Source organism: Phalaenopsis equestris, unplaced genomic scaffold (genome assembly GCF_001263595.1).
Source record: "Phalaenopsis equestris unplaced genomic scaffold, ASM126359v1 Scaffold000281, whole genome shotgun sequence".
Taxonomy (NCBI): Eukaryota; Viridiplantae; Streptophyta; class Magnoliopsida; order Asparagales; family Orchidaceae; genus Phalaenopsis; species Phalaenopsis equestris.
Window position 1 is genome coordinate 56,109 of NW_018164723.1, and position 11,840 is coordinate 67,948.

At 34.2% G+C, this 11,840-nt stretch overlaps 1 protein-coding gene across 2 annotated transcripts; it reads right to left on the minus strand.

The window, feature by feature from the left end:
- Positions 1 to 955: 955 nt before the first annotated feature.
- On the minus strand, positions 956 to 11,834 carry LOC110024940 (pentatricopeptide repeat-containing protein At1g22960, mitochondrial). 2 transcript variants are annotated; one of them, XM_020725137.1, is made up of 2 exons: positions 9,460 to 11,834; positions 956 to 1,541 (listed from the first exon to the last, which is right to left on the minus strand). In XM_020725137.1, exon 1 carries the CDS (start codon positions 11,464 to 11,466, stop codon positions 9,694 to 9,696), a length of 1,773 nt encoding a protein of 590 aa, XP_020580796.1. In that variant the 5' UTR covers positions 11,467 to 11,834; the 3' UTR covers positions 956 to 1,541; positions 9,460 to 9,693. The 2 variants fall into 2 exon arrangements, with proteins under 2 accessions (XP_020580796.1, XP_020580797.1); XM_020725138.1 differs by lacking the exon at positions 956 to 1,541 and adding an exon at positions 8,444 to 8,820.
- Between the last annotated feature and the right edge of the window lie 6 nt (positions 11,835 to 11,840).

Sequence of the window (11,840 nt, forward strand, 5' to 3'; positions counted from 1 at the left end):
CATATGATAATTGTATGAGATGTACCACATTAAGTAGTTCTTTGAAGTCACAATATGCCTCACACTTATTTGGTGCCCGCTTGAGGGATGTATTCTTCATTTTTCTCATAAACTCTCAGACCAACCAACCGACCAACCAATACTGAGGTTAAATATAAAACTATACGTTTGACCATCCCTTTTCCTAATCATAATTTTTAAATAATTGCTAATGACATTACCGTATCATAATTTGAATAAAAGTTTAAACCATTCAAATTGAACAAAATGTTTACGTCGTAACACTAAGCATTTTTTGACTCAACGGAGCATTTTGTAATTTGTTCGTCATGTGATGTCTGTTTATCTTCTTATTGTGACATCAAATTCTGAAGCCCTGTACCTCCAACACATCTCTTCATTCACAGCGACCACAAATTAAATAATGCATCAATCAAGAAAGAGAACACACAGAATTTGAAAAATTGCACAACTGACAAACGATATAAACTCCATTTGTAAACTCTCAACAGAGACCATAGAACAAAAGAAGCATGGCGACAGAAGAAATTGTTGAGATCTAAACGACTTTCTGCACAAACTCATGGATATCCATCATATACTAAAGCAGAAGCAGTTCTTTGTTGAAATCGTGAAATATAAATGCAGTTGTTATCCAAGAATTGTTGAGATCTAAACGACTTTCTGCACAAACTCTTGGATATCCATCATATAGTAAAGCAGAAGCAGTTCTTTGTTGAAATCATTAAATATAAATGCAGTTGATATCCAAAATCGCAAGGTAAACTTAAAACTCACAAAAAAACCCACAGATTTTTTTTGGGTATGATCCAAGTTACTTAAACATAAAAAAAAAGAGTTGGATGATCTTCCAAGAATATCAGTTAATAACTAATTAAAAAGAATTCGCGCATATTTCATCATAAATCTAGCATCTAAACCAAACTTTATTCTCATTGAACCAATAACCATAGGAACAATAATGTGTTCTCCTCAATGAATAAACATGAAAATAGGAGAAAACAGTGAAGAGCACTAAATAAATTTAAAAATTGGAACACAATTCATGTTACACAAATCAGCATACCTCAAGAATAATTGTGAGGAAACCGATTATGGCTGATGAATATTTACTTGTCCAGCAACATCTAAAGAAATAATCCATAATCTGTGAAGAATGAATATTTATTGGTCCAGTGAGATTTCGAGGAAGAAGGCGATATCGCTGCAAAACTTTTTTTTTTAAGAACATGAATCGAACGAAGCGAAAACCAAAGCGAAGCTTGAGGTCACGACTATGTTCATCCAAAATTGCAGCTTTCTTAACCAGCAAGGACATAATTTTCCAAATAATAAACTGCAAGATCCCTGAAGTCATTACCAACATTCTTAAACAAAACACTGCAGGTGCAGGAATCAAGAAGAACACCTTTCTCAAGCATCTCCTCAAACAACCTCTGCACTTCATCCCAATAACCAAAATCACAACTTTAATTTATCAACAAAGTGTAAATATACTTATTGAGGGAAAGCTCCTTCTCCTGCATTTCATAAAAACACTTATAAGAAAGCTTAACATTTCCAGTTCTACACAAGCCATTTATAAGAGCATTGTAAGATACTTCATTTGGTCGTACATTTTCCTGCAACATCTTAAGATATAACTGATAAACTGTCCCAATATTTCCTTTCCTTGAATAAGCATGAATAAGTACTGTATAAGTTACTAAAGAAGGAGAAACATTATTGCACAACATTCTATCAAAAACTCATTTTGCTTCGTCTAGACGGCCTTTATGGCAAAGGGTGTGAATTATGCACGTACACGCAATCAGGAACTACTCTATCTTTAATCATCTTCCTCCACAACCAATACACTTCATCCTAATCTGATATCCATCTGATTATCATACCGAGAATTTTCTTGGCGACTTAAATCTTTTATTTTAAACTCTCTTGATAAGTACTCATCCAAGTCTCTAATATTCTCTATATCTGACCATACAATCACATACAAGAGAATAATAATATAGTAATCATCAAAATATTTAATGAAGCAACATTGATCGGATTGACAATTTGTATACCCACTGTGTAACAAAAATCTGCCAAATATCCTATACCAGTCTTGATGTCCGCTTCAAATCCTAAAGGCTCCTCTTAAAAGTACAAATCACATCTTCCTTTCCTAGAACTTCATATCCCTGTGGTTGCACCATATATAATTCTTCCTCCAAGTCACCATGTAAGAAGGTTGTTTTCAAATACACGACTCTGATAGTTATCATCTTCACTACCAAAGAAATATACAAAATGGTCCACTCCTTTTTGTTGAAATCCCTTCACAGCAAGCTCGCCTTAGTAGACTTGCTACCATCTAATTCTTCTTTCAATATGTAAATGCATTTATTAAGCAATTTCTTTTTATCATAGGTAGTATTGCAAATTCTCATGTCTGATTTGACATTAATGACTGTATCTCATTATCCATTGCAAACTCACTCATTTGAGTCATCTAATTGAATGGCCTCATCATAGCTCTTGGGTTCCCCCATTATCAACTAATAATATATGGTACAATGAAAGAGAATATCCCTTTCTATGTCATGAGATGTTGCTCAACCTCTTGGCTTCAGTAGCAAGTGTATAAGGAACTTCATGTGCTTCATTAAATTGAGCACATTTTCTTTCTCTTTCTTTGTGATCCCTAGTGTTTTCTAGCCCAACATATTTTAAGATGTCTTCAGAAATAACTGGCAGACGGTCATGTATTCTATTTCTATCATTGTATATCCACTAATTAGAGAACATTCTTGATAAAGGTATCATTGTATATCCACTAATTAGAGAACATCCTTGATAAAGGAAGCTGTTTCCACTCTATGTTTAAGGGCACTAGATTATGCAATGGCATCCATATGTCTCTTGTTATGCTTCAAGTCAAGAAATCTTAATGAGAAACTGTTAGGTATATATATAATTTACAAATTGCACAATAGGAAGCGTGCCTCAGCATAATTGTGAAAAAAGTATATATCATGAGAACCAGGCATCATTAGGCCTATCGAGATATACACCACAATGGAGCCGAGGTGCTTTTCTGCGCAATTTACAAAAGGCACAAGCCTCAAACACTAATATTTAGGTAATTTAAAATTTTGAATTATAAATTAAATTACAAAATAATTCTCATTTTTCTATTTCTTTAAACCTAAACCTAAAACAAACAATTGAGAATCACACACACCTTCTCAAATCCCAATCAAACTCTCCCCCGACATTGCTCGCATTTGCAGCCGCACGCCACTGTTGTAGTGTCATAAATGATAGAAGAGTAAAATGGTTGAGATCGAAGATGAAAAGAAAGATGGGAGAATATTGATGAAAATGAAAATGGAGGGCAAAAAATAATTCACTATAATGATAATTCTAATGAAGACTCGGTTATATAGAAGAATGGAAGAGATTTTTGTATTCATAAAATTCTAATTCTATTAATTTATGGCCAATTTGGAGTAGTTTCTACTGTTTGAAAAAGCTACGTAGAGGAAGTTGTTGCGAGGAAGTTATGTGTTTGTTTATTTAGTTCATTTGTGCAGCAGTTATGTTGCATATGTTAATAACAAGAAGACGGCTACTGTGAAAAAGTTGTGTATGTTTATTTAGTTCATTTATGTAGCAACTGTTCATGAAAAGAAGACATTTTTGTTCCTGTATTGAGTTCAAATATTACATTTAGAAGTTAAATCTCACTTAATAGTGAGTAGCACAACGATCAAAATCAAAAATATAAGTATAAAGCAACAATTAATATTATCAAAATATTAATTTTGAAACCCAAAAATCAATCATGTGAGATAACTTTTTCTCCAAAAATACTCTCCACACGAGTCACTATATACTTTAGAATCATCAAATTAATTTGCCTACCTAAAGAAGTAATAGTCCTCTGTCAATCTATTCCTTGAAAACTTGTTAAATTTTCTCTTCATAGCTATTTTCTCTTCGTGATGTAAATAAAGAACATTGCAATCTACAAATACAGTACAAGACATTAGAAGCACTAGAAGTCCTTGAGCTCATGCTTATTGAAATTTGAAAACTACAAACATAAAATTAGCTTGCCTTAATAGTACAATGATAAAATAAATGAAAAAATAACTAATAAGAATAATAAAACAGCTTTTAAACAATGACAAATGGGTGAAAATTTTTAGGACGGAGAGCCCCAAACCAATACAGATGGAAATGCAAAATCAAGCCATGAAAAATCTCACAACCGAAAGCCACATGCATATCATATCATAAAATTACCTAAACCAACCCAAGATCAATCAGAGTAGAGAGGAGATTTAGAAGATCAACTATACCTCAATATTGATAAAGGTCGAGAGATAAGAAAAGCGATGATCAAAGGCACCAAGGTGGAAATGAGGGCACGGAGAGAAGAGCTTGAGTTCAGGCAGAGAGCTTCACTCAATAAAGCACAGCGCAATGAGGGCAGCGAGGGAGAGGAGAGCTAATGTAAGTAATATTCCTTCGAGCAGGTGTTAACCAGTTGTGTAATATACAGTGCAAAACGTGTCGCGTTTAGCAAGACACTGCAAAAATGATTTATTTAAACAATGGAATGGCAATGGCGAGTTGCGCCACTGTCTTAAACAGCTAATTAGACTGCTTATGTTGAATTGAGAGTTGCAGAGATTCATGAATATGAACTTTCCTTGATATTATGATCTTATTTTGATATTTACTTTCATAGTAATATGCTACTTATTATTTTATATTTTTTTATAAATTGAATGATTTCATTCAGAGCCTTATGTCGCAAGGCTTATACCTCGCCTCATGGATAATAAATGCTTCAATACCCGATTGCGCAGATTCAAACATTAGGTTTGGCACTAGAAATAGTGCTAACGTAAGATATATATAAGTACAAAGTTGTGTACTAGCTATATATTTTATTTTATTTTTTATAAGCAACGAGTACAACGTAAACATTGTGTACTTATTACTTACTACAAAAATTGAAGTACACAGCCATATACTCTGATAATCTCAAATTTTCCCCTAAATCATTATTGTTGTGCATTCAAATGTACATAAGCACACAACTTATGCACACCAATATAGTCCAATATATGGGCATGTGGCTCTATGTGAGGTGTTTGAACCTAATAATTCATCCTATTAATAGCTAGTTCAGCAAGCCTTGTGTTGTGATTATAGGCATAAGGCTTGGGAGCTTACTATGACTTTGGCTATGAGTTAGTGAGCTTTCATTGTGATTGTTGAGTGATTTTTAAAAGGTGTGGGTTAGCTCATTTCAGTCCAATTTCAATTACCCTATGATTCACAAGTATCACTATATCTATGTCTTTAAAATAAGCAATTCCTATAGTATCATTTCTAGTTTTATCATACATACATCTAAACATTGACATTAACATCACACTTTCCTTGATTATCATTACCTTCTTTATTGGTCAATACTAAAATTATTAATCAATATAGTTGTGAAATTTTATAAATCTATTTTTTAAAAGGTTGTTTGGTTGTCTGTAAAAGATATGCAGAGAAAAATATAATGTGGTATCTTATAATTTCGTTGTATTATGCTTCCATTAAACCAGTTATTTGTCTGTAAAGTAAATACAAGAAATTCTTTGTTTTGTTTGGCTATGTCATTATGTTCATGAAAAGTAAAAAGTAAAAGTAGTGTATTCAAAGTACTTCAATTTTTTTAATTGCATATAAAATAAATATAGATGAATTATTTTTAATGTTTATTTAAAAACTTAAAATAAAACGCCTGTGAATTAATATTTCATATTATTATTATTATTACAATTATTTATAAATTAATATAATAACATTAAAGCTAATGCTTAAAAGACCTGAATTTTGTGTAATGACAATTGTATTTTTTTATTCTTTATTTTCATTAATTGTCTATAATCATAATCCAATAAAAAAAATTATTAATCATCTCTAGTAACAATGTAATTTCCTTATGAATTTTACGATAAAAGTTCCAATAGAGTCTGAAAATTTTATATGAAAATAATCTATGAGAGCACATTTGAAGATCCTGGTTTGATTGATGAAAGAAAAAACTTACAACATAGGCAATCTAATACACATGAAAGACAACAAACATTAGCAGTTTCAACATATATATATTTGATACCTAAAAAAGCGTGAATAAACTCCTAAATCACCTTTTCAACATAAATATATTCGATACCTAGAAAAGCCTGAATAAGCCCTAAATCACATTTGCTCGCATTTTCGACCACATCTTTTGTGTTTCTTGATGGAATTGGTTGGCGTTGAAAGTTGAAAAATTTGTCTATGACTTTCATATTATTTTTTTATCCAATTTCTACTATAAAAGCTATCATTTTTTAAAACATATGTAAAATTTTAAATTGTACAACAATAGTCCACTACCTCTTGCTATTTCAGTCATAAATTTCTCGTTTCTTGATGAAATTGGGTGATTTTAGTGTCATTGGAAAGCAAAAAAAATTTTCTACAATTTTTTGTTATTCATTTTACCCAATTCCAACAATATATACTACAGTTTATACAAAAATGCATAATTTTAAACTGCCTGAAAGCAGCCCACCGCCTTTCGCTATTTCAAACATAACTACCTCATTTCTTGACGGAATTGGGTGATTTTAGTTTCTTTGGAAAGCAAAATAAATGTCTTACGACTTGTAATATTTATTTCATCTAGTGCCTACTATATGCTACATGTTTTAGATTCATATGAAAAGGTGTATAGTCCTAAAACAATCCATTATCTCTCCCTATTTCAGCCATAACCACCTGGTTTCTTGAAGAAACTAGTAGATTTTAGTGTCGTTAGAAAGCTAAAATAAAAAAATTCCTACGAATTTTATGTTATCAATTTTACCTAATTCCTCCTACACGCTATAGATTTTAAAAACATATAGCTCTCATACACAACAAGAAAATTTAATAAGAAAAAAAATACTAAGTTTTAAAATTCCGTACTTATTAAATTTCTCAAGTTATCAAGTACACAATAGAACCAAATTGAGTGGCTTTTCAATACAGAAGAAGATATGGTTGTTGTTATCTGACATATGATAATTGCGTTGATATACCACATTAATTAGTTCTTTGAATTCAGGATATACCTCTAGTTTATTTGGTGCCACTTGACGGCTATATGCTTCATTTTTCTCATAAACTCTCAGACCAACCCACCAATACCAAGGTTAAATATAAAACTATACAACAATCTCGAGCTTAAATATAAAACTACATTGTAGACCGCTTTTCTTCTTAATAAAAATTTTTGAATAAACACTAATGACATTTTCATATCATAATTTGAACAAAAGTTTAAACCAACCAAAATGAACAAAACATTTACATCGTAAACTAGGAGTCTTTGGCTCGATGGAGCATTTGTAATTTGTTTGTCATGTGATATTTATTTATCTTCTTATTGTAGCATCAAATTCTCAAGCTAGTTTCATTCAAAATCTAAGAATTCCACTCTTTCATATCACAATTCGAACAAAAGTTTAAAACAGCCAGATTGAACAAAACATTCACACCGTAAACTAAGCATCTTTAACTCTAAGGAGCATTTGTAATCCATTTGTCGCGTGATATGTATGTATCTTCTTAATGTGGCATCAAATTCTCAAGCCCATTTCATTAAAAATCTCAGAATTCAACTCTTTCTATATGCTCGTGCTCCATCATACTTGTCATATTTTTTAACATCAATTTATTGTTCCTAACTTATCATTGAATGCAATTCATTTATATATGATTCCATACGACAAACACAACTTGAAGTCATTTGGGTTTGCATTAACTCAAATAGAATTTAGCAATTCCTATAAATCCAGCATTTTAAAGTCGTGAGAGGATTAAAAAATAAAAAAACACTTGGCATGCAACAATCTAGCTACATCCTGATATGCTTGCCTAGTTTCAAGGTTTAAATTTTTTTTGAGAAATAAATCCATAAGTCCATTAAATCTTGTGATATATGAATTTAATAAATCTTTCATTCATTTACATGCACTAATTTGGTCTTAGAAGCGGGATTTTGTAAAGTACCATCAAATAAAAATGTGTACAATGACAGATCTGTATTCTCCCATATCACAAGTCCATGGGAAACCAATTACCATTCTTTCTCTCAGTTACTCCAAAACAACTCTTAATTTACAGCAAGGACAAATTAAATAATGTACCAACGAAAATGAGCTGACCAATCAAGAAAGAGAACACACAGAATTTGAAAGATTTCAAAAATTGCACAACTGTAAAAAAGATAAAAACTCCATTTGTACACTCTCAACAGAGAACATAGAAAAAAAGTGGAGCTTTCGAGAATTCCAAACTTGCACCAGTTTTAACTAAAAAGAAGCATAGTGTGGGAAGAAATTGCAGTGATCTAAATGATTTTCTCTAAAAACTCACGGATCTCAATCATATACTCAAGTAGAAGCAGTTCTTTGTTGAAATCATGAAAGATAAATGTAGTCGATATCCAAGATCGCGAGGTAAACTTAAAACACAAAAAAAAAACCCACAGAAGCTATATCATGTACTCGAACAAATAGAAGGAATTTCAAAAAATGAAGAAATCAATGCTTGCTTGCCTCTCAGAGCGCAGATCAGATACTTGTTGACGGTCGTTGTTCTCATCGCCCTCTTCCTCTCACTTCCAAGAAGTGGATCTCAAAGTCAACAGGAGAGAGACACCCCGCATAAGGCAGCCGTGACCGAACAAAAAGAATCCTCGAGCGTGTGAGGTAACTAACAAAAGAGCAATCTTGTAGGAAATTATACCTGAGGGATCGAAGGTGAGGATTTGCTGGGTGAAGTGGTTTTACATCTGATTACGAGTGGGGCTTTAATGCCGGGTTTTTTTTTTTTTTTTTTTTTTTTTTTTAACCTATTTTCAGTATTTATAATTCTCAAGTAGTTTTATTTTACTTTGGGACTAGTGATTACCAAAAAATAAAATAAAATAAAAGTCTTGTGTTTAATTTACTTTACACCTATTTTACATCAAATCAAACAGGCCCCAAACCTCCATGACATTCCCTAGTATAGTAACCTTATAGAATTTCTCCAATCAACCAATCAGCTTTGATTTAGAATATATGTGCGCATGCATCATATGTTTTGCATGATCCACGTTACTTAAACATAACAAAATTGAATGGTATAATCTTCCAAGAGTATTTATTAATAACTAATTGAAAATAATTCATGCATATTTCATCACAAATCCAGAATGTAAACTGAACTTTATTCTCATTGAATCAATAACCATAGGAACAATAATGTGCCCTCCTCAATGAATAAACATAAAAATAAGAAAAACAAAGTGAAGAACGCTAAATAAATTTAAAAATTGGAATACAATTCATGTTACACAAATCAGCATACCTCGAGAATAATTATGAGGAAACCGATTATGGCTGATGAATATTTACTTGTCCTGCAACATCTGAAGAAAGAATTCATAATCTGTGACGAATGAAAATTTATTTGTCCTGCAACATTTCGAGGAAGAAGGCCATATCGTTGCAAATCGTTTTTTCTAAGAACAAGAATCGAACGTAGCGAAAGCCAAAGTGAAGCTTGAGGTCATGACTACGCCCATCCAAAATTGCAGCTTTCTTAACCGGCAAGGACATAATTTTCCAAATAATAAACTGCAAGATCCCTGAACTCATCACCCACATTCTTAAGCAAAACACTGTACGTGCAGGAATCAGGAAGAACACCTTTCTCAAGCATCTCCCCAAACAACCTCTGCACTTCATCCCAATAACCAAAATCACAACTCTGATTTATCAACAAAGTGTAAGTATACTTATTGGGGGAAAGCCCCCTTTCTTGCATTTCATAAAAACATCTATAAGCAAGCTTAACATTGCCAGTTCTACACAAGCCATTTATAAGAGCATTGTAAGTTATTACATTTGGCTGCACATTATCCTGTAACATCTGAAGAAAGAATCCATAAGCTGTCCCAATATTTCCTTTCCTTGCATAAGCATGAATAAGTACTGTATAAGTTACTAAAGAAGGCGAAACATTATTGCACAACATTCTATCAAAAACTCTTTTTGCTTCGTCTAGATGGCCTTTACGGCAAAGGGCGTGAATTATGCATGTATATGTCACACAATCAGGAACTACTCCCTCATTAATCATCTTCCTCCACACCCGATAAGCTTCATCCCAATCTCCAGTCCGAAAAATCCCGTCAATCAAAATGTTATACGTGATTATATCAGGCACAACACCGCGAGCTACCATCTCCTCCCTCAATTGGAAAGCTCTGTACATAGCCCCGTGCTTCGATTCGCAAGCTAATCTCGTATCATAAGCAAAGCAATCTGGCTGAAGTCCCCTATGAAGCATCTCATCAAAATATCCTTTAGCCATGGCATGATATCCCATCTTGCAAGAGCCATTCACAAGGATTGTATAAGTACATATATCAGGGTGGCAACCACATTCTATCATATAGTCTTTAAACTTCAAAGCCTTCTCAAGAGCGCCCACCCTGCAATGACCGTCTATAAGTATATTGAATGTTCGAACCGTTGGAACAATTTGGGCTCTTCTTAGATCCTCAAACAAAGAAAGAGCCTCCATTATGTTTCCCAAACGGCAATAACCATAGATCAAAGAGTTGTATGAGACTACATCCATTGTTAGACCCTTTGATTCCATCTGTGTAAACTTCTTTCGAGCTTCTTCTACCTTTCCCATCTTACAAAGCCAGTAAATTATGGTGTTATAGGTTGTCACAGATGGAAGGATGCCTTTCCCCACCATATTAGTCTCAAAAAGCAAAGCTTGGTCAGCAAATCCTTTGCTAAACAATGCATTAATCAGTGGATTATAGGAGAAAGAAGAAGCCTTACCTGAACTCTGCATTTTCGCAAGCAACTTCTCCGCTTTCTCCAATTCGCCTTTCTTTGACAATCCATTGATCACAACGTTGTAAGTAACATCATTAGGCAAGCAGCGATTGAAATTTTTGAACTCCATATCAAGAAGAAGTATATAAGCCTCTTCAGCCTGTCCCTCCTTGCAGTAACAATCAAGCATTGTGTTGAAGGTAACAATGGTGGGCTGCACCCCTGCCCTAACCATGTCCTGATAGACTACCCTGACTTCAGACCACCGGTTGCCATCCCGCAAAACCCTAAGAACCCGATTGCAGTTCTTAACCTCAGGTAAGAAACCATTTTCCATCATCTTCCGAAAGGTTGATAAGGCGCGTTCGACCATCGAACACTTAGTGTACATCCATAAAAGCAGATTGAGAAGCTTAATAGTAACGTCCGAATTCACATACTTGCCGATCAACAGGTCAACGATTCCATGTAAACCGAAGCTCAGAGCCCTCTCAGCAACCGAGTAAGCCGCCTTCATGAGCCCGGCGTCGGCGAGGATCTCGAGCACGGCGCAGAAAGGGAGCTCCGATCGGTGGAAGCCGGGCTGGCGCTCGGCCCAGCGGAAGAACCGCAGAGCGACCCGAGGCTGGTTGCCGATGGAACGAATGATGCAGAGGAAAAGATGTCGGTCGGAGATTAGGGGCTTGAGGAGGGCCGGGGTGCGGAAGCCGGAGGTGAAGGCGTGGGGGTTGTATTTGAGAATTCCCAGAATGAGGGAATCGAATTGCGGCTTCTCGGTGAGGAGCTTGGAGAAGGGCTTGTGAGGGAGAAGGAGAAGAGGGCAAGAGAAAGAAGAGCGCGCCTTTGGGAAGGAGAAGGAGACGAAGTTTGATGCAAGAGCTTTGGAAGAGC

Coding starts and splice junctions, on each gene's coding strand:
- LOC110024940 (XM_020725137.1), bottom strand. CDS start 11,466: ATGAAGGCGGCTTACTCGGTTGCTGAGAGGGCTCTGAGCTTCGGTTTA.